The 23,456-nt window shown below is 33.7% G+C and overlaps 2 protein-coding genes across 3 annotated transcripts in view; both read left to right on the plus strand.

The window, feature by feature from the left end:
• Window positions 1-23,456, plus strand: part of LOC122501805 (probable tubulin polyglutamylase TTLL2) — a 517,344-nt gene that overhangs the window by 263,360 nt on the left and 230,528 nt on the right. The window lies entirely within an intron of this gene.
• LOC122501809 lies at window positions 240-22,773 on the plus strand. Of its 2 annotated transcripts, none has more exons than XM_043611558.1 (2): window positions 240-955; window positions 16,690-22,773. In XM_043611558.1, the coding sequence occupies exon 2, from the start codon at window positions 18,233-18,235 to the stop codon at window positions 20,264-20,266; it is 2,034 nt and encodes a 677-aa protein (XP_043467493.1). In that variant the 5' UTR covers window positions 240-955; window positions 16,690-18,232; the 3' UTR covers window positions 20,267-22,773. The 2 variants fall into 2 exon arrangements, with proteins under 2 accessions (XP_043467493.1, XP_043467494.1); XM_043611559.1 differs by having other exon boundaries at window positions 18,222-22,773.

Genomic DNA, 23,456 nt, shown 5'->3' on the forward strand with positions numbered 1-23,456 from the left:
AAATTAAAAGAGTCGATGGTTGAAAATTTCGCTTTGCACGGTACGATCGTTTTTTAATATCTCGGGAACCTGTTAATATTTTTTACTAAAAACTAGTTTACCGATATACATTTAAACGTACAAGCATGTATCGTTGTGGGGAATAGCAAGTCTATAGCTTCCCCTCTCTCGCTGTTATCTCTCCGTACGAAGAGTGGGATAAGTACAAACGAAGTGTATTCATTGTAAAAAGAGTCTCGAGACTATACAGACGACTATAGTATATTTCTGTAACAAAATATTAGAGTAATAATGATAAAGTTATATTTGTTGAGTTTTAAATAATTGTCTGTCAATTATCCCGAACAGTATAATGGGAAACTATTATAAATATTAATTATTTAATTAAAAACAAAATTCCCACAATTGGTGACCCCGACGTGATCGGGATAGCGTCGGTCAAAAGTGAATCCATAAATATTATGGGAAATTAAATCAATCCACTTATGGTTTTAAATTGATTGATATTAAACATTTTTATAACATTTTTTTACATTAATTCGTGGAGTGCTCAACATATGTTATCATGAATTTTCAACTTTTTATGGACGAGCACATGTTTCTACTTCGACGCCGCCATGTTTAATTCGGTGGCAGACTCGTATCAGGACATTCTCCACCTTCAAAGAATCCTGCATTTTTGACAACTCGCCTTGAGAAAATACGAAAGTATTTTTGTTCAAAAATTTTTGTCCTGTGTGACCAACATTGATAACCATTTGACTGCAGTGACGGAGGTTGTACTCAAGACCGGATGCCGCCAAGGAGATCAAGAACCTGTTCATTCTCGGAAACGGAATTGTATTATCGAGAGGCTTACTTCTGGTTCCGGATGCGGTGAGACAAGGTGTCACAAAAGATTGTATGCTTTCTGAAAATAGCGCATGGGCATCTCCATTCTGAGCCCATGCAGCAGGTGCGTAACGCATTTAAAACCTGTTTTGCAAACTAATAGTTTTTAGGCTTCCTTCCCCTAAAATTATTTCTTTTTTTTTCTTTCATGAAAAATGTTCGAGTGATGTCCGGAGCGAGGAATAACGCTGAGAGTTACCTTGTGACGACCTTTTTTTAAAAAAGGAGGATCCCAGGCTCTAAATCATAAAAGCATAGGAGTCGTTCACAAACTACGTCACACTCCTAGGGGTGGGGAGGTGTCAAGCTGTGTGTGAAGAAGTGTGGAAATTTTTTTTTTGTATGTAAAAAATGTGACGAAGGGATGGGAGGGGGTCAAAATTAGTCCGAAAAAGCGTGACATAGTTAGTAAATGACCCCATATATGGATTTCGTCATCCTCATTTCCGGTCATTTTTTCGTAGGGAGAGAGTACGCAGCATGTGGGATTATCATTTTTGGAGTCATCGTTTTATTTTATTTATTGTCCGTGAATAGTGTGAATGTCCTTGATCGCGACCTTTCTTATTTACATTGACGAAATCGAGTAACTATAATTTTCGCAAAGGTTTAATTTAAATCGTCTAATATATTTAAGGGGACACCTAAGTGGAAAAATGACAAAAAAATCGATTTTTTTAAATTTAATTTTCTAAAAGTAGACTCAATTAGGAATAGAACAAGACTTTTTAAAACCTTTTCTAAAAAGTAGAAAAAATCTGATTACATGATTCTAAATACCATGAGTTTTTAGTATTTTTTCTTTTTTCGTGTCTCCTGTAAAAATGTTTTTTTCCAATTTTTTAACTTTCGGTACACTTTTCTCCGAATCTACTAAACCGATTTATAATTTTTTTTTACTTTGTTCAGTATGGTTCCAAGAATACGAATAAGAAGTTTAACATCATTTTGAGTTGTTCAAACGGAGATAAGAGTCAATGAATCAGAGAAAATGGGATTTTTATTTTGCTTTGAGTATAAATATTCATAAAAAAGTTTCTATTGGAGATAACGTCGTATTACTTCTTATTCATATAATTGATTATATTTGTAATCGAATGAAAAAAGGGCGAACGCAATTGGAATAATAGTTCTCGAGAAAAGTGTACCGAAAGTTGACTCTTTTTGCATTGTTTTTAGGTGACTAGGGTGTCCCCTTAAACGACTTCTCAAAAGAAAAATAATATATTTTTTCTATGTCTACTTAAATGAATTTATTTGGTTAAATTTTTATAAATTTCGCGCATCTTATTTTAAATTCTACTTATAAAATGCGTATTGTTTTAAATACACTGAATTATATTGACAATTTTATTTGGTTATGTCTAATCATTCTTATTTCAAAATTAGTGATATCTAATTCAGAATTTATTATTATTTTAATGAAAAAATATATAACGCGTTATTTTAAAATACTTTAAACAAATCGTTTCGCTTTTGATTTTGACGTCTTCAAAGCATTGTGTGTTTGATGTTTCTGTGTTGCTAATTATCCCATTCTTGATAAATATTTCGTCTTTTTGTTTTAATTTTGTTTTTTATCTCGTTTCTCGGACATTAAATATTTTCATGTTTTGTAATTTGTTTTTATTGTTTTCCAAAACTTTGTACTTTTTTCGTAATGAACCTGCATTATGGTTCGCTCAGACAGAACTCATGTTTGATTATGCCCAACTCACATCAGAAAAAGCTCGTTCTGGTGCCATTTTGGCTGCCATGGATTGCGATGTCATTCAGATTATCGGGGATCCTATTATATCGGCTGAACCCATTCCGAATCTTTACACGCGAATTAAAAATAGATTGATTGAAAATTTTTCGTCTTTACCCGAAAGCGAATTACGTAGTATTTTAAAAGGAGAAATTCTCGGCGACGGAAAACCATTTGCCATTTTGAACAGAATTCGTTATCTTTTAGTCGTAATCGGTGTAGCGATGATGTCATCCGTGTAATTCTTTTGAAACAGATGGACCTATCTATGGTGGATCGGTGTCGTCTATTGAGAATAATAACGATCTTAAGGATAAATTAAACGAATTGTCTCAACGCCTCTACTCGCTATCAACTAGAAATTTTAGAGATAACGGAAAATTTAAAAGTAATAGAAATTTTAATCGAAGCCGTGATATATCTCGATCTCGAAAATTTGTTTTTATCTTAAAAAAATTTAGCAATAACACTAACAAATGCCGACCACCTTCGGAAAACTAGAATCAACACCTCACACAATCAAGATCAATTCTACTTCCATTTCAAAACGCCTTTTCGTTAAGGATCGAGAATCCGGTTTAACTTTTTTAGTTGATTCCGGTTCTGACATATCCTTGATTCCGGCTGATCACAATACAAAAAGGAGACCCGCCCAGTCTGTTCTTTATGCCGCGAATGATTGTATAATATTTGAGAATAGCATCTGTGCCCTATCCTATTTTGGGGTCAGATGTATGGTCGGCATACGGTCTAAATGTAGATCTTCGTGGGCGCAAATTGATTGATTCTCATTCCGGAATTAATACAGTTTGTGAAATAGGATTGTCATCTTGCATTGGAGTAAGTGTTGTAACCATGTTAATTCTGACATTCTTTAGATTCCTCGACAGGCTATAGTGTGGTAGATAAATCGAATACCTATATGAAAATTTTAGTCAAATTTCCGACCTTGACGGGAGGGTATTATGCATCGCAGGGTATTATGCATCACATTATTACTAACGGACCTCCTGTAGCCGAAAGGGCTCGTTAGTTGTCTCCCGAAAAATTGATTGTTGCAAAGAATCATTTTCGCGAGATATTAGAATCAAGAGAGTATCGTCAATTATGTGCATCGTAGGCTTCGCCACTCCATATGGCTCCTAAAAAGGGAGTGGTTGGAGAGTGTGTGGCGACTACCGTTGTGTTAATGAACACGGGGAAAAGAGAAACGTTGATCTAACAAACTGGACCTACTTCACGGCAATGACATTGAATTAACACAGGTCCACCTGTTAAATCAACTTACCACGATAACTTTGCTTGACCAGAAATATGACTGCTTGCGCATGCGCAGCGCGTGTGTAATTATGACTGATCAGCTAAGTTATGGTCGTATATGAAAATTGACTGACCAGCTGCGTATATTTTTATATAGTCGTAAATGTTTTTGATGATTGCGGAAATTATCTTTCACAATGGATTAGCCAAGTGTTTCTGTAAATGTAAGAAGTCATCAAGAATTGAAAAGTGAGTGTTCGAGTTCTAATTTCTTGTGTATTTAACTCGCAATTCATGTTTTAAATAATTATTTCTTAAATATTATTTATTTTGATGTATAAATTGATATAGTACGTTAATTCAACGGCTAATGGTAAGATGAATCAACATACCATCGCCTGACAGTACCTTTCGGAATCAAACTCACTTACGAGGTAACATTAATACAACATACATTATACTACAGATGTCGCCTCTGTTAAAACAGCACCGAAAAACTGTTCATCCAATTCGAAATCGGTATTAACCCAACGTTTCTCTTTTCCCCGTGAACGAACAACTCCTGACAAATATCCTGTCCCTTTCGTGCAGGATGTTTCGGCAATTTTTATTTGGTAAGATTATTTTTTCAAAACTAGACCTTCACGCCGCGTATAATCAGATTCCTATCGCTCCGGATGATGTTCCGAAGACCGCCATTATAACACCGTTTGGTTTGTTTAAGTCCACGGTCATGACGTTCGGACTGAGGAATGCTGGTGCAACGTTCCAACGCTACATTTATCGAGTGTTGGGCGATCTTGATTTCGTATTTTCGTATATTGATGATATCCTGGTAGCTTCTGTATCTGCTGAGGAACATGAACGTCATTTGAAAATCGCTTTTGGTCGTTTGAGTGAGGCATCTCTTCGCTTGAATTTAGAAAAGTGTGTATTTGGTCATTCCGAGGTAGAATTTGTGGGATATTCGATCGATAAGGATGGTGTTAGACCTCTTCCCGATAGGGTCAAAGCAATTCTTGATTTCCATAAACCTCGTAATATTCTCAAATTGAGACGATTCTGGGGCTTAACCCTTTGAGTCATACATTTTTCATTTCTTTGAAATCTATTGAAACTGGTTACTCGGGGGTTTTTGGGGTCGCTGAATACGAATCTAGCATCAGATTTTCAAAATTCAAAATGGCGGATCCAATATGGCGGACGCGAAAATAAAAAATGAACAGAATTTGCTTGGAACTCGTTACTCTGGGGTTTTTGGGGTCGCTGAATACGAATCTGGCATCAGATTTTCAAAATTCAAGATGGCGGATCCAATATGGCGGACGCGAAAATAAAAAATGAACAGAATTTGCTTGGAACTCGTTACTCTGGGGTTTTTGGGGTCGCTGAATACGAATCTGGCATCAGATTTTCAAAATTCAAGATGGCGGATCCAATATGGCGGACGCGAAAATAAAAAAAAATCGGGCAAGTGCGAGTTGCACTCGCATTAAGATCGAGGGTTCCGTACACCAAAATAAAACTCATTTTTTATAAAAAAAATATATATAAGAAATATAATTGATTAATATTAACATATATAAACCTATTGAGCTGAAATTCGGTACACATATGTATTTTTATTACAAATAGATTAAAAAAAAACTATAACTATAATCCACATTAATATTAACATATATAAACATATTAAGCTGAAATTCGGTACACATATGTATTTTTATTACATATAGATTAAAAAAAACTATAACTATAATCCACATTGAATTCTTATGTTTTATTTACAAATAACAAAAAATATGTATTTTACCTGATTAGAGATAATATTTAAAATAATATATTGGATATAAACTAACAAAAGATACTTATATTATTAATTATAATAATAATAATAATAATAATAATAATAATAATAATAATAATATTTTTTTTATCTATCTTCATTTTTTTTATCTATAGCTCATATTCAAATAAATTTTGTTATTTTTAATTATTTCAACAATTCTTAAAAATATAAAAAAAATAATTAAAAAAATGCTAATATATTTTTTTAAATTTGGAATAAATATTTTTATTATTTTATTTTATGTTATTTTTTTATTTTCTTTTTATTTTATTTTATTTTTATTTTATTTTTATCTTCGCCAATCAAATTATCTTTATTTTTCTGTAATTTGCACTTAAAAAAATATACAAACTGAATTTTAACTCACCACATTGAAATTTATAAAAGTTAAATTAGTGACACTGTAGTTTTTTCAAAAAATTCAAATTCTTGCCCTTAAATTTCGCAAATATCTCAAACAATCATGTTCGCTATATTTCTTTTACCTTAATCTTCACTTAAAAATGAAGATCCCTAACGAATTTCAGCTCATCAAATTAAGATTCCTAAAAGTTCAAAAGGGGGAGAGAAAAGTGTCATTTTTTGCAATTTTTTCGTAAAAATTAAATTTTTTTCCCTCCTAGTTCGCAAATATGTCCGTCAATCGAGTTCGCTATATTTTTCCTGTAATCTACACTTGAAACTGAAGATCCCTACCGAATTTCAGCTAATCAAGTTAAGATTTGTAAAAGTTAAAGGTGGAGGACAGGGTAATTTTTTCAATTTTTTCAAAAAAATTCAATTTCTGTCCTTCCTAGTTCGCAAATATGTCCGTCAATCGAGTTCGCTATATTTTTCCTGTAATCTACACTTAAAACTGAAGATCCCTACCGAATTTCAGCTCACTAGGTAGAGATTTGTAAAAGTTAAGGGGGGGGGCAGGGTCATTTTTTGCAATTTTTTAGAAAAAATTGAATTTTTTTCCCTCCTAGTTCGCAAATATGTCCGTCAATCGAGTTCGCTATATTTTTCCTATAATCTACACTTGAAACTTAAGATCCCTACCGAATTTTAGCTCATAAGGTTGAGATTTGTAAAAGTTAAGGGGGGGGACAGGGTCATTTTTTGCAATTTTTTCGAAAAAATTGAATTTCTTTCCTTCCTAGTTCGCAAATATGTCCGTCAATCGAGTTCGCTATATTTTTCCTGTAATCTACACTTGAAACTTAAGATCCCTACCGAATTTCAGATCAACAGGATAAGATTTGTAAAAGTTAAGGGGGGGACAGGGTCATTTTTCCAATTTTTTCAAAAAAATTCAATTTCTTTCCCTTCTAGTTCCCAAATATCTCCACCAATCAGGTTTGCTATATTTTCCCTGTAATATACACTTAAAACTGAAGATCCCTACCGAATTTCAGCTCACTAGGTTGAGATTTGTAAAAGTTAAGGGGGGGGGGCAGGGTCATTTTTTGCAATTTTTTCGAAAAAATTGAATTTCTTTCCCTCCTAGTTCGCAAATATGTCCGTCAATCGATTTTGCTATATTTTTCCTGTAATCTACACTTGAAACTTAAGATCCCTACCGAATTTTAGCTCATAAGGTTGAGATTTGTAAAAGTTAGGGGAGGGGCAGGGTCATTTTTTGCAATTTTTTCGAAAAAATTCAATTTCTTTCCCTTCTAGTTCCCAAATATCTCCACCAATCAGGTTTGCTATATTTTCCCTGTAATCTACACTTAAAACTGAAGATCCCTACCGAATTTCAGCTCACTAGGTTGAGATTTGTAAAAGTTAAGGGGGGGGGACAGGGTCATTTTTTGCAATTTTTTCGAAAAAATTGAATTTCTTTCCCTCCTAGTTCGCAAATATGTCCGTCAATCGATTTTGCTATATTTTTCCTGTAATCTACACTTAAAACTTAAGATCCCTACCGAATTTTAGCTCATAAGGTTGAGATTTGTAAAAGTTAGGGGAGGGGCAGGGTCATTTTTAGCATTTTTTTCGAAAAAATTGAATTTCTTTCCCTCCTATTTTGCAAATATGTTTGTCAATCGGGTTCGCTATATTTTTCCTGTAATCTACACTTAAAACTGAAGATCCCTACCGAATTTCAACTCACCAGGTTGAAATTTGTAGAAGTTAAGGGGGGGGCAGGGTCATTTTTTGCAATTTTTTCAAAAAAATTCAATTTCTTTTCCTTCTAGTTCCCAAATATCTCCACCAATCAGGTTCGCTATATTTTTCCTGTAATCTGCACTTAAAACTGAAGATCCCTACCGAATTTCAGCTCACTAGGTTGAGATTTGTAAAAGTTAAGGGGGGGACAGCCCCTTTTGCGTAGCTGGGACGGACACACGAGTGATTTCATAAGGGTTCCGTCAGTACACCTATGGTGTACGGAACCCTAAAAATGATCAGAATTTGCTTGGAACTCGTTAATCGGGGGTTTTTGGGGTCGCTGAATACGAATCTGGCATCAGATTTTGAAAATTTAAAATGGCGGATCCAATATAACGGACAAACAAACAAATGACAAACGACAGGCTTACACGAACGATTATCTCCACAGGTAAGTACCGACTTCAAACAAACAAATGACAAACGACAGACTTACACGAACGATTCCGTTACAGGTAAGTACCGACTTTAATCAAACAAATAAAAATCGACACAATTAACACAAACGATTTCCTCCACAGGTGGGTATCGGCTACAATCGGACAAATCACAATCAACAGACTTACACGAACGATTATCTTCACAGGTAAGTACCGACTTCAAACAAACAAATGACAAACGACAGACTAACACGAACGATTCCCTCCAAATGGTAAGTATCAACTTCATTCAAACAAACGACATTCGAGAAACTATTACTAACGATTCTTTCAACAGGTTAATATAGCTTTTACGTTGAAAGAAGGTATTTTGTTGAGTAGAAGCAGTATTATTGTTTGTGTTTTTTTTACATCACATCCTGCATTAAGATTGACATTTTCAGTTACTCATCGGTTAGCAAATCTTTACTAATATCTACAGTTTGTTCAATCGGATTGTCAAAAATAGTACATTATATTCAGTATCAAAAAATTAATTCTTTTTTTATAGACAGAAATACTATAAAGAGGATTTTACGTTAAACGAGTTACCTGACTGTGGATTGCCAGGATTCATTAACTTTTGATTTTACTCTTTAATTTTATCCAAACGTTTTCAATCTTCTAAGTTTATTAATAAATTTATTAATACTCATGCCAGATTCGTATTCAGCGACCCCAAAAACCACCAAAAAACGAGTTCTAAGCAAATTCTGTTCATTTTTTATTTTCGCGTCCGCCATATCGGATCCGCCATTTTCAATTTTGAAACTCTGATGCCAGATTCGTATTCAGCGACCCCAAAAACCCCTGAGTAACTACTTTCAAGCAAATTCAGTTTTTTTAATTTTCGCGTCCGCCATATTGGATCCGCCATTTTGAATTTTGAAAATCTGATGCCAGATTCGTATTCAGCGACCCCAAAAACCCCTGAGTAACCAGTTTCAAGCTAATTCAGTTTATTTTTAATTTTAGCGTCCGCCATATTGGATCCGCCATTTTTAATTTTGAAAATCTGATGCCAGATTCGTATTCAGCGACCCCAAAAACCCCTGAGTAACCAGTTTCAAGCTAATTCAGTTTATTTTTAATTTTCGCGTCCGCCATATTGGATCCGCCATTTTGAATTTTGAAAATCTGATGCCAGATTCGTATTCAGCGACCCCAAAAACCCCCAAATAACCAGTTCCAAGCAAATTCAGTTTATTTTTTATTTTCGCGTCCGCCATATCGGATCCGACATTTTCAATTTTGAAACTCTGATGCCAGATTCGTATTCAGCGACACCAAAAACCCCTGAGTAACCAGTTTCAAGCAAATTCAGTTCATTTTTAATTTTCGCGTCCGCCATATTGGATCCGCCATTTTGAATTTTAAAAATCTGATGCTAGATTCGTATTCAGCGACACCAAAAACCCCCGTGTAACGAGTTTTATGAAAATAGGTTTAAAATCTCATCTGAAATACTTTTATTTCATAAAATATTACAAAAAATTGTTATTTATTATTAAAAATTATAAAAAAAAAATTCAAAAAAGTAATTGTAAATATAGTTTAGGATCTAATTTGTAAAGAAAAAAAATTATCATCTTAAAAATTCCTAAGGATAAGTAGAAAATGAATTTTTTCTGAAAAAGAAGCATTATTTTTTGTTATTTATTTGTTTATAATATTTTTATTATTAACAAATTGTGAATCAACAGTTTTCTTAGGCTTGTTTAGGTATGAGGAACATGCCCGGAAAAAACCCTAAATTTATTAAGGGGACTTTCTGGTTTAGAATTGACAAAAAAGGAAGGTTTTAAAACTTTTATTGTAAGAACAGTATTAAAGAAATTGTAAAAACTATTTTTGGACATTGTAGCACATTGCGTAGAGAAAATTTAAAAAATATGTTTGAGTGTATTTAGTTCAATTTCATAGCTGTAGGTGGCGTCTTCCAAAAGATACCTTTTTTCTGGTACGTTAGTTTCCGGGCAACCTGTAATACATAAATTCAAGTTCCAAACGGGAATCTCTTCATAAGGATTTATTCTTGTGCCTAAACCTCAAAAACGATTTTTTTTAAAGGTTTTTTTATTTTATATGTACATTTTTCTTAAAAACTCGCAAAAACGCCGTGTTTTTGGGTCAATTTACCTCCATATAAAAACACAGGCGGTAGAAATATGAGTTTTTAGAGGTTTAGGCACCAGTTTTTTAAATAAAGAATCGAAAAATTTTTGGGATTTCAAAATCGGTTTAGTAGATTTCGAGAAAAGCTCTGTACCAGTTTGAAAAATGAGTTTTCGAGAAAAACGCGTTTAAAGTTTTCATAACATAATTCATTGAGTCATGAATATCAAACAACTTTTTATTACAACAGAACTTCGTATCCCGCTGTTTTTGGGGTCGCTGATTACGAATTTGATGTCCGTTTTGGAAAATCCAAAATGGCGGATCCAATATGGCGGACGAAAAAATAAAAATTCAACCGGATTTGCTTAAAACTTGCTACTCGGGGGTTTTTGGGGTCGCTGATTACGAATTTGATGTCAGTTTTTTAAAATACAAAATGGCGGATCCAATATGGCGGACGAAAAAATAAAAATTCAACCGGATTTGCTCAAAACTGGTTACTCGGGGGTTTTTGGGGTCGCTGATTACGAATTTGATGTCCGTTTTTGAAAATACAAAATGGCGGATCTAATATGGCGGACGAAAAAATAAAAATTCAACCGGATTTGCTTAAAACTTGCTACTCGGGGGTTTTTGGGGTCGCTGATTATGAATTTGATGTCAGTTTTTGGAAATTCAAAATGGCGGATCCAATATGGCGGACAGTATTACTTTCAAAATTGATAATGAAGTATTTGATTCAAACGCAATGCTTTAAGATTTTGAACATATGCTATTCATTCAACAATATCTGCTTTTGGTAGCCCGCAATAGCATATCTTTAGATTCTATAGCATTTTTTTCAGTGCATATGTATTTAAAACGTTCCTAGAACGTTAATGTTTTGTGCCTATATTCATAACTAGCAATCTCAAAAGGCCACAAGTAACCATTTTCAACTAAATTTAATTAATTTCTTAATCTTTTTCCGCCATATTAGATCCGCCATTTTGTATTTTCAAAAACTGACATCAAATTCGTAATCAGCGACCCCAAAAACCCCCGAGTAACAAGTTTTAAGCAAATCCGGTTGAATTTTTATTTTTTCGTCCGCCATATTGGATCCGCCATTTTGTATTTTCAAAAACTGACATCAAATTCATAATCAGCGACCCCAAAACCCCTCGAGTAACATGTTTCAAGCTAATATCAATAAAAGAGGAACACCAAATATGTAAATAAGATAACTGTAGATTGTTGTTGAAATACATACCGTCATAAATATTGTTATAACTTTTGTTTTTGTACATATTTTTTAAAAATCGTTTTGGGACAGTAATTCTATGATACTAAGGAACATTTTTAAGCAAAAAAAAATCGATTTTTTTGAAATTCTAAACCAGAAAGTCCCCTTAATAAATATGCCATAGAAATACTGAAAACTGAGAAGGAAAAGGTGAGACTCAAAGGGTTAATAAGTTTTTATCAGAAATGTTTACCTCGAGCAGCTGATTGTCAGAGAGTTTTGAATGCATATCTGCATGATTCAAAGAAAAACGATAAAAGAGGGATTTATTGGAATCCAGATTCGGAAAGAGCCTTTGAGGATTGTCGAGCGAATGTTGTGAATGCTGCACTTCTCGTGCATCCATCATCTACTTCCCCGACTCGTGTCGTAACGGACGCGTCCGATAAGGGTATAGTAGGTTCCTTGGAACAATTTCAGAACGGTTGTTGGAAGCCCTTGGCATTCTCTTCCCGAAGTTTAAGTCCATCGCAAAGAGAAGATATAGTACCTATGATAGGGAGCTGACCGTAGAGTTCGAATCGATAAAATATGTCCAGCACTTCGTCGAGGGTAGAGAATTTTCCTTGGTCACGGACCATAAGCCTCTAATATATGCTTTTACCCAATAATCCGACAAAGCTTCCCCAAGACAATTGAGACAATTATCATACATATCTCAATTTACGACTTCCTAAGAATACTTACCTGGAGAAAAAAATGTGGTTGCGGGTTGTCTGTCCCCAGTTGACCTTATACGTTTGGCATCGAATGTAAGTTTATTAGATTTATCAGTTGCGCAGAATGAAGATTTAAAACTTAAAACTCTTTGTCAAAACGAATCTACCTGTATTAATTAAAAGCGCATTCTGTAGGGTCCTGATCACACCCCAATAGTTTGCGATCTGTCAGGAGAAATTTTGCGCCCTTATGTCCCGAAAGTTTTTTGAAAGCATGTATTTGACATATTTCATGGACCAGCATATCCTAGCGCTAAAGTTTCAGACAGAAGTATTAAAAAAATCTATATATGGCCAGGCATGAATAAGGACATTCGAGAGTGGTGTAGAGAATGTTTGCCTTTCCAGAAGTCAAAGGTATCTCGACATAATATTCTTTTGCCTTCACAGTTCATTGCTCCCGAGGATAGATTCCGTCATGTCCACATCGACATTGTTGGACAGATGACTTCGTGTGATGGCTTTAGATATTGCCTCACGATGATCGATCAGTTTTCGCGTTGGATCGAGGCAATTCCGTTGAGAGACATAGAGGCGTTAACTATTCATCGTGCGTTCGTGGACGGATGTATTTCTCGCTTTGGAACTCCTGAAAGTCTTACGACGGACCAGGGGAGCCAATTCGAGTCCATAATTTTTAAATCATTACTTTATTTGTCGGGATGTAAGCGAATTCGTACCAGGGCTTATCACCCCGCCGCGAATGGTTTAATCGAGCGATTGTATAGCACCCTATAGGCTGCCATAATGTGCAATGGCAATGAAAAATTGACTCGCGTGTTGTCGACCGTGTTGTTTGGTTTAAGAACAAATGTTTTCGATTCGGGGGCGTCACCCGCTGAATATTTATATGGGACTTCTTTGAAAATCCCAGGATAATTTGTTCTCTCTGAGAAGTTTAATCCTAACTAGCAAACATTTCTTGAAGAATTTCGTGAACATATTAAACTTGTAAAGCCAATTCCAGTCGAACATAGACATAAAAGGAAAATATTTGTTTATAAAAATCTAAATTCATGTTCACACGTTTTCTTAAAACGGGGAGGAGTTAAAAAGTCATTAGAATCACTATATTCGGGACCTCATAAAGTAATTAACAGAGTGTATTCATTGTAAAAAGAGTCTCGAGACCATGCAAACGACTATAGTATATTTCTGTAACAAGATATTAGAGTAATTGAGGGTTCACGTGCAATAAGGGGATACGCATGGAAGTGAAAGTCCCCGCGTATAGCGAATCTGCGGCTGCGCGAGAGGACAACGAATAGCCTGCGCGTCCCCTTATTGCACGTGAACCCTCAATTAATAATAATAAATTTATATTTGTTGAGTTTCAAATAATTGTGTGTCAATTATCCCTAACACTATAATGGGAAACTATTATAAATATTAATTATTTATTTAAATACAACATTCCCACATTGTCGCGCGGGCGGCTCCCCCGACGGGGTCCAGAGGTAGAGCCCTGGACAGGAGGTACGGGGACGGAGACCCCTGACTGCAAAAAAAAACGACTCAAAAGATTAATTTTCATTGACAATCTAAAGGTAAACAATTTATTTCAGTATTAATGTTGAAAAACCTTTGGTGTGGTCTACAAGGAGAAGGGTTCTCAAAAAGCCATCTCAAAGTATTAATTATTCTGATTGTTTAAGAATGATTCTGAGAGTGAATTTTACCCCTTAAATTATACTATATCCATGCTGTCTGTTTCTTCGTTGCGTTTCGTGGAATTGTAAAGCTTCTCAGAATATTAGTATTAGCAAGTGTGCGAGGATGGTGGTTGATTGTGAAACGAAACAAAAGTGATGCCTCTTTTAAAGACCAACATTTTAACTAAATTTAGACTTTTATTTATTTATTTAACCACTTAAGTGATTTTAGCTGCATCTTAAACTTTTAATCTTTTATAATAAATTATTGTTAAGTTTGTGTAAAAACTATATTTTATTTATTGACTACTCCCTATTCAGTGTTTTCCTTTTCGAGAAACATTATTAATTATTAAATCTCGATTTTAAACATGGTCCTTCGAGCCGGATAGTGGTGTGAATAAAAGTGCAATAAACTGGATTAATTTAATGTTTAAGATGTTGATTGTGCAAGTGGTTAACGGTTGGAACTATTGTAGCATCATTGAACAATTAACATAATTAAAGCCTTCCTCGCTTTTTATTATTGATCGACAAAAAGTCTAAAAGAATTTGATTATGATGAGTGAAAAGGGACATTAGAAGAGCATAAAATTCAATTACTTCCTCTTCTAAAATCTACTTTTTGTTTGACCCACGCCAAGCTGAAATTGTTCCCGCCAAGCTGTAATAGTATGCGTTCGCTGAACATGCTTACGTTGAGGTCAACTCAGATTCTTGCCCAGCTGATTATGATGCAAGGGATGTCGCTAATGAGAAGAGGGGTTTAAGGAGAAGTCGTACGTTTTCTGCATGGTCTATCGAGATCTATTGCGCAAGTAATTTGCTATCTCACTTCAGACGAAAAGTCTTCTCTCTTCTTTGTTTTGCCTGTATATTTGTCAGTCGAATTTCTGATATTTAATATAATGTTTGTTTTGACATTTTCTGTCATTCACAGCGATTAAACTCATCATAGAAAATTGAAATAAAATTTCTCAATTATTACTATTTATTGTAATTTAATATATATTGAGATTTTAATTTAAATGAAAAAAAAATATTTTGTTTCATTTAAGGGGACTTTCTGGTTTAGAATTTCAAAAAAATCGATTTTTTTTTTTTGCTTAAAAATGTTCCTTAGTATCATAGAATTACTGTCCCAAAACGATTTTTAAAAAATATGTACAAAAACAAAAGTTATAACAATATTTATGACGGTATGTATTTCAACAACAATCTACAGTTATCTTATTTACATATTTGGTGTTCCTCTTTTATTGATATTAGCTTGAAACATGTTACTCGAGGGTTTTTGGGGTCGCTGATTATGAATTTGATGTCAATTTTTGAAAATACAAAATGGCGGATCCAATATGGCGGACAAAAAAATAAAAATTCAACCGGATTTGCTTAAAACTTGTTACTCGGGGGTTTTTGGGGTCGCTGATTACGAATTTGATGTCAGTTTTTAAAAATACAATATGGCGGATCTAATATGGCGGACAAAGATTAGGAAATTAATTAAATTTAGTTGAAAATGGTTACTTGTGGCCTTTTGAGATTGCTAGTTATGAATATAGGCACAAAACATTAACGTTCTAGGAACGTTTTAAATACATATGCACTGAAAAAAAATGCTATAGAATCTAAAGATATGCTATTGCGGGCTACCAAAAGCAGATATTGTTGAATGAATAGCATATGTTCAAAATCTTAAAGCATTGCGTTTGAATCAAATACTTCATTATCAATTTTGAAAGTAATACTGTCCGCCATATTGGATCCGCCATTTTGAATTTCCAAAAACTGACATCAAATTCATAATCAGCGACCCCAAAAACCCCCGAGTAGCAAGTTTTAAGCAAATCCGGTTGAATTTTTATTTTTTCGTCCGCCATATTAGATCCGCCATTTTGTATTTTCAAAAACGGACATCAAATTCGTAATCAGCGACCCCAAAAACCCCCGAGTAACAAGTTTTGAGCAAATCCGGTTGAATTTTTATTTTTTCGTCCGCCATATTGGATCCGCCATTTTGTATTTTAAAAAACTGACATCAAATTCGTAATCAGCGACCCCAAAAACCCCCGAGTAGCAAGTTTTAAGCAAATCCGGTTGAATTTTTATTTTTTCGTCCGCCATATTGGATCCGCCATTTTGGATTTTCCAAAACGGACATCAAATTCGTAATCAGCGACCCCAAAAACAGCGGGATACGAAGTTCTGTTGTAATAAAAAGTTGTTTGATATTCATGACTCAATGAATTATGTTATGAAAACTTTAAACGCGTTTTTCTCGAAAACTCATTTTTCAAACTGGTACAGAGCTTTTCTCGAAATCTACTAAACCGATTTTGAAATCCCAAAAATTTTTCGATTCTTTATTTAAAAAACTGGTGCCTAAACCTCTAAAAACTCATATTTCTACCGCCTGTGTTTTTATATGGAGGTAAATTGACCCAAAAACACGGCGTTTTTGCGAGTTTTTGAGAAAAATGTACATATAAAATAAAAAAACCTTTAAAAAAAATCGTTTTTGAGGTTTAGGCACAAGAATAAATCCTTATGAAGAGATTCCCGTTTGGAACTTGAATTTATGTATTACAGGTTGCCCGGAAACTAACGTACCAGAAAAAAGGTATCTTTTGGAAGACGCCACCTACAGCTATGAAATTGAACTAAATACACTCAAACATATTTTTTAAATTTTCTCTACGCAATGTGCTACAATGTCCAAAAATAGTTTTTACAATTTCTTTAATACTGTTCTTACAATAAAAGTTTTAAAACCTTCCTTTTTTGTCAATTCTAAACCAGAAAGTCCCCTTAAAGTCGATCATTTTAAATTATATAAATTAAAACTTGCTTTATTATTTATTATTATTGGTGACAGTTTTATACTGTTTTGTATGTAATTATTGAGACTTCGCTATTGTCTTATTTTTTCTTATTAATTAAATCTTTTTTTTTGTATAAAAATGGAAAGTTTATTTATTGAAATTGAGTAGACATATCAATATATTTGTCGTACTGAGACTAATTATAAGAAAATTGGTAAAGCAAATGTAAATTTGTCTGTAGTTAAGGGTCGTTTAGAATTATTGAATCAACGATGGGCCACAGCTCCAGCATTTTACTTGAAATTGCAAACTTCAGCTACGTTAAAAGAAAAATTAAAGCAGGAATATTTTGTAAAAAAAGATTTTTTAAAATTGGAAGAAGCTTATTTGCAAGCATTTGATTTTTTAAATACCCAGATTTTTAACATGACTCCGTTCTCTCAAGTCAATACTTCTGCTTTTGAAACGTCAATTCGATCTGACTCATTTCATGTTAGATTGCCTCAAATTACTTTACCGGAGTTTTCTGGAAAATTTTCGCGATTTATTCGACGCTTTAATAATTCAAAATAAAAATTTGTCAAATATTGCTCGTCTTCATTATTTAAAGACTTCTATAAAGGGAGAAGCAATTTAATTATTGAAGCATGTATCAGTCACAGAAGCTAATTTTAGTGTTGCTTGGGATATATTAAAATCCAGATATGATAATAAGCGTGCTATTATAAATTCACATTTTGCTTCTTTCATGAATATTTCTAAAGTGAGTAATAATTCTCCGGAAGAATTGAAAAAACTTATTGTTACAACTAATTAGGCTTTTTTAGCATTAAAAAATATTAATCGTCCGGTTGACGAGTTAAGTGATATATTAGTTTTTATAATTTCACAAAAATTAGATTCTTGGTCATTAAAGGAATGGGAAATGCAACTTGGTTCAAGTACTGAATATCCTTATACGTATACGTGCTCTAGAAGCAATACAAGCTTCAAGAATTTCGAATTCAGATAAAGCAAAAAATTCAAATCAGCAGGTAACTAAAAGTCACGTTGCATCTGCCAGTCCTAAATGTTTATTGTGCAAAGAAAATCATTTTTTAAGTAAATGTAATCAATTTAAGGAGCTTCCGGTCGAAAAAAGAAAAGAAATTGTATTGCGAAATCATTGTTGTTTTAATTGTTTGTCTCCCGGTCATAGACCCTCTTCGTGTTTCAGTAAATCAAAATGTTCTAAATATCAACGTAAACATAATACTTTGTTACATTTTAATGTGAAAGCTGATTGTAATTTAATTTCAGATCAAAAAACAATGGCAAACTCTCAATCAGTTGTTGGAAATCAACTAACTTGCTACGAACCAGGGGGTAAGAGTTCAAATTCAGTTAGTTTAAATCATGTAAAAATTTTAAATCCTAATGATAATACTAATTTTTTAAATATACAGACTGGTTTATTGAGTCGAACTCTCTTAGCGACTGCTCTGGTTAAAATAAAGGTGGATGGCGGTAGAATTTACAAATTTAGAATTTTACTTGATCAGGGGTCAGAGTGTTGTTTTGTTTCAGAAAGAGCTTTTAAAATTTTAAATCCTCGTTATGATCGAGTTAATGCTCTTGTCTTTGGAGTGGGAGGTATGAATATTGTCGAAGCTAAAAAATTGGCTCATTTTGAAATTTTATCTAAGGAAAAGGGTTGTCCTTATTTATTAATAAAAGCCTTAGTTTTGTTAAATTTAACCTCCTACAGTCCATCCTTAAGTGATAATTTAAAGGATAATTTAAAATTAAAAAATTTATGTTTAGCTGATCCCGATCCTTTCAGTAACTCGCGCATCGATTTTATAATAGGAGCAGATAAATTTGGCGAATGTTTGTTACCAGGTTTGGAACAAAATATTTTGGGTTCTTTAACAGCTCAAGCTTCTATTTTTGGTTGGATTTTGTCCGGTCCAATTTTAAATGATATACATTTAAGGCCCTCTTTATCTAGTCATACTAGTGTTTTAACTGATTCTTTACATGAGGATTTAGTTCGTTTTTGGCAGTTGGAAGAAAGTCCAGTACAATTATCTATGACTGATGAAGAAATGCGTTGTGAAAATCATTTTATGAACACTCATTCTAGAATTGCTTCTGGTCAATATATGGTGCGTTTGCCATTTAAAACTAATCCTCCTATTATTATTGGAAATTTTCTAGAGAGAGCAAAGGTTATTCTTTCTAAAGTAATGCAGCGCATAAGTAAAAAACCTGAATTATTTAAACAGTATTCAGAGTTTATGTCCGAATATATTAATTTAGGTCACATGCGAATTGTTGATGAGGATGAATTAAGGGATGTTTCTCAGATTGTATATTTGCCCCATGATCCTGTTATAAGAGAAAGCAGTTCTACTACTGCTGTTCAAGTTGTAGTCAATGGCTCAAGTCTGACTTCTAATGGCACCTCTTTAAATTCGCATATGCTCATTGGTCCAAAGATTTTGAATGATTTAATTACCATAGTTTTGCGATGGCGTGAATATCGATACGTTTATATAGCTGACGCGGAAAAAATGTTTAGACAAATTTTAATTGATCCTAGAAATTTAGATTATCAGCGTGTTCTTTGGTATTCACCAGAAAATAGAGTTGTCGCTTTTCAATTATTGACTGTCACTTATGCCACTGCTTGTGCTCCGTTTTTGGCCAATAGAGTTATTAAACAATTGGCTAAGGATGAGGGTGATAATTTTCCATTAGCTAGGTCAATTCTTGAGAATGACATCTATGTTGATGATGCTTTATTTGGAGCTGACGATATAGAGGAAGCTAAACAAAAACAAGAACAAGTTATAAATTTAATGAAATGTGGTGGTTTCCATCTACGCAAATGGGCTTCTAACAATGCTATTTTATTGGAAAATTCTCCAAAGGGAAAACATGAACGAGCCATAGAAATCCCTTTTGATAAAGATATTGAATTGAAAGTTTTAGGTTTATGTTGGGACCCAATTTCTGACGTTTTTCAGTTTAAAGTTTCTTGTGAGGAATTTACTAATCCAACTAAAAGGAAAGTTCTTTCTACTATTGCTAAATTATATGATCCTTTTGGTTGGTTAGCTCCTGTGGTTGTCGTTGGAAAAATGTTAATTCAGGAGTTATGGCTTCGTAAACTAGATTGGGATGAGCAACTTCCGAGTGATTTAATGAAAACTTGGTTTGATTACTATTCTTCATTGAAGAAATTGGAAGATCTTAAAATTGCAAGGTGGACAGGACAAACTAAAATGAGTAATACATGGATTTTCAGATGCCTCCAGCAGAGTTTATGGAGCTTGTGTATATTTGCGATTGATGAATGAATCTGGAGCAGTAAGAGTATCTCTTCTTTTTGCTAAATCTAAAGTTGACCCCCTTTCACCTGTTAGTATTCCTAGATTGGAATTATGTGGTGCGGTTCTTCTTGCTAAAATTTTAAAATTTGTGAGGACTTTAGAGAATTTGAAAGATTTACCTATTTTTTGTCACACGGATTCCACTGTCGTTTTGGCTTGGATTAGTAAGCACCCATCTACTTGGAGATCTTTCGTTGCAAATCGAGTGGCTCTAATTAATGAGTTACTTCCTGAAGCTAAATGGTTTTATATTCCTACTAAAGAAAATTCTTCTGATTGTATTTCTCGCGGAGTTACGGTATCAGAATTCTTGAACCACTCTCTTTGGTGGAAAGGTCCACCTTGGCTTATTGAAAGCTTTGTTAAACGTTCTTTGGAACCACCTTTGGTTTCTTCCGAGATTGATTTAGAACAAAAACTTGCAAGCTTTCATGTTCTGAGCCATGATAATTTTGTCTTGGAAATCACAAGTAAATTTTCTTCTTGGCCTAAATTATTAAGAGTTACAGCCTATTGCAAACGTTTTATTTTTTGTTTTATTCAAAAGTTTGCTCATCCAGGACAAAGCCATTACCTTGTAACTTCACAATGTTTAACTGCTAAAGAAATTAATTGGTCAAGAGATTTTTGGATTAAGAAAATTCAATTTGAGTTTTTCTCAACTGAAATGAAACTTCTTACCAAGGAAGAATCATTGAATAGCAAATCAACTATTAAAAATTTACACCCCTTTTTGGACTCAAATGGGATTTTAAGAGTTAGCGGAAGACTTGCAAATGCTCCTATTAGTTTCGATGAAAAACATCCAATCATCTTACCCCGACATTGTATAAGCAACCTAATTGCTTCTCATGCACACCTTAGATCTTTACACGGTGGACTACAGTTAAGTTTACATGTCTTGAGACAGAATTTTTGGATTATTAGAGCAAGGTCATTGGTCAAAGGAATAATAAGGAATTGTGTTACTTGTGTTAGAGAGCAGGCTGAAGTTCCCCAACAACTTATGGGAAATCTACCTGATTTTTACTCCTTCTCGCCCCTTTACTCACACAGGTATAGATTATGCTGGTCCTTTTGATGTTAGATTTGGTTCAGGAAGAGGGATTAGAAGTCAAAAAACCTATATCGTTTTATTTATTTGTTGTTCTACACGCTCAATTTATCTCGAACTTGTCTCTGATTATTCATCGGCAGCCTTTTTAGCTGCTTTACACCGCTTCGTGTCTCGTCGGGGAAAGCCCGCTCACTTGTATAGTGATAACGCAAAGAATTTTGTTGGAGCTAATAATGATTTAAAAAATGCAATGATCAAAGTACAGGGTGACAAAGATTTCCAAGATAGAATTAATACCGATGGAATTTCCTGGCACTTCGTACCCCCTAACGCTCCTCACTTTGGTGGATTGTGGGAGGCAGGGGTTAAAAGTGTAAAGCATCACTTGCGTAGAATAATCGGCTTACATAAATTAACTCATGAGGAATTTTATACCTTGCTTACAAGAATTGAGGCTTCGATAAATTAAAGACCAATCGCTCCATTGAATGATAATATGGAGGATTTCTGTTACTTGACTCCTGGTCATTTTTTAGTTGGTGCCCCTCTTTTGAGTTTACCAGAGTGTTCGCTGGAGTTTGTACCCGAAAATCGATTAAAACGCTGGTCATTGGTTCAACGTTTAACGGAAATTTTTTGGAGAAAATGGTCCTTAGACTATTTACACTCTTTACAAAAGAGATATAAATGGTTTAATAAAATGATAAATTTAAATGTAGGAGACATGGTTCTTGTATGTAATGATAACTTGCCTCCTTGTAAATGGACTTTAGGTCGCATTATGAAATGTTATACGGGAAAAGATAATCTTACTCGTTCAGTTCGAGTTAAAACAGCTGATTCAGAGTTTGATCGACCCATTGTAAAGCTGTGTCTTTTACCTGTTAGGTTAAGTAACTCAGAAGAGTGTTAAGTGAAATTTATATTTGTGTTAACTTGACACTTGTTTGTTTTCTTAAATATTTTATGTTTCTTTTATTTTTTATATTATTTCTATTTGTTAGGTCATGGCGGGCGGCTAAAATTGCATAATTTAATTTTGTTTATTAATATTTTCTTTGTTTTATTATTTCGTGATGTAAGGCACACGAGGCGAGCGGTATGTTTAAGAATGATTCTGAGAGTGAATTTTACCCCTTAAATTATACTATATCCATGCTGTCTGTTTCTTCGTTGCGTTTCGTGGAATTGTAAAGCTTCTCAGAATATTAGTATTAGCAAGTGTGCGAGGAAGGTGGTTGATTGTGAAACGAAACAAAAGTGATGCCTCTTTTAAAGACCAACATTTTAACTAAATTTAGACTTTTATTTATTTATTTAACCACTTAAGTGATTTTAGCTGCATCTTAAACTTTTAATCTTTTATAATAAATTATTGTTAAGTTTGTGTAAAAACTATATTTTATTCATTGACTACTCCCTATTCAGTGCTTTCCTTTTCGAGAAACATTATTAATTATTAAATCTCGATTTTAAACACTGATATTTGATCAAAAAAAGTGAGGTTATGTTGACGAAATGTTTTGACAATGATAGCGAAATCATAGAGATTTTTAGAGTTCTAGCGAATCTTAAGTTGGTAGTGCTGTCCATAACTATTGCTATACACTACCGTCCACAAGTATCAGGACCTGACGCGACGGATACACGCGACTCTATGAAAAAACATGCCATCACTTTTTTAATCATATCTCGGAAATAAAAGGAGATAAAACAACTTAAATACGGTTAGAAAGCTGATTAAATTTTGCGTTAAATAATCCATCTTTTAAGTCATTTCGTTGAAAAAATTTTATAATTTTTTTTATTTCTTTCTTACTCTACAACTCTAAAAATAGTTAACGAAATGACTTCAAAGACGGCTTATTTTACGCAGAATTAATAAGCTTAATAATTTAATAAGCTTTCTGACCGTATTTAAGTTTTTTTGTATCTCTTTTATTTCCGAGATATGATTAAAAAAGTGATCGCACTTTTTTTTCATAAAGTCGCGTGTAATCGTCCTGATACTCGTGGATGGTAGTGTATATATATATCTACGCCTGCGCAAATAATTTTATCTTACTTGGTTCATCGCAGTCGTTACATTATTCCATTCTT

The sequence above is a fragment of the Leptopilina heterotoma genome, unplaced genomic scaffold, assembly GCF_015476425.1.
Source record: "Leptopilina heterotoma isolate Lh14 unplaced genomic scaffold, ASM1547642v1 Lhet_215, whole genome shotgun sequence".
Taxonomy (NCBI): Eukaryota; Metazoa; Arthropoda; class Insecta; order Hymenoptera; family Figitidae; genus Leptopilina; species Leptopilina heterotoma.

Coding starts and splice junctions, on each gene's coding strand:
- LOC122501809 (XM_043611558.1), top strand. CDS start 18,233: ATGGCAAACTCTCAATCAGTTGTTGGAAATCAACTAACTTGCTACGAA.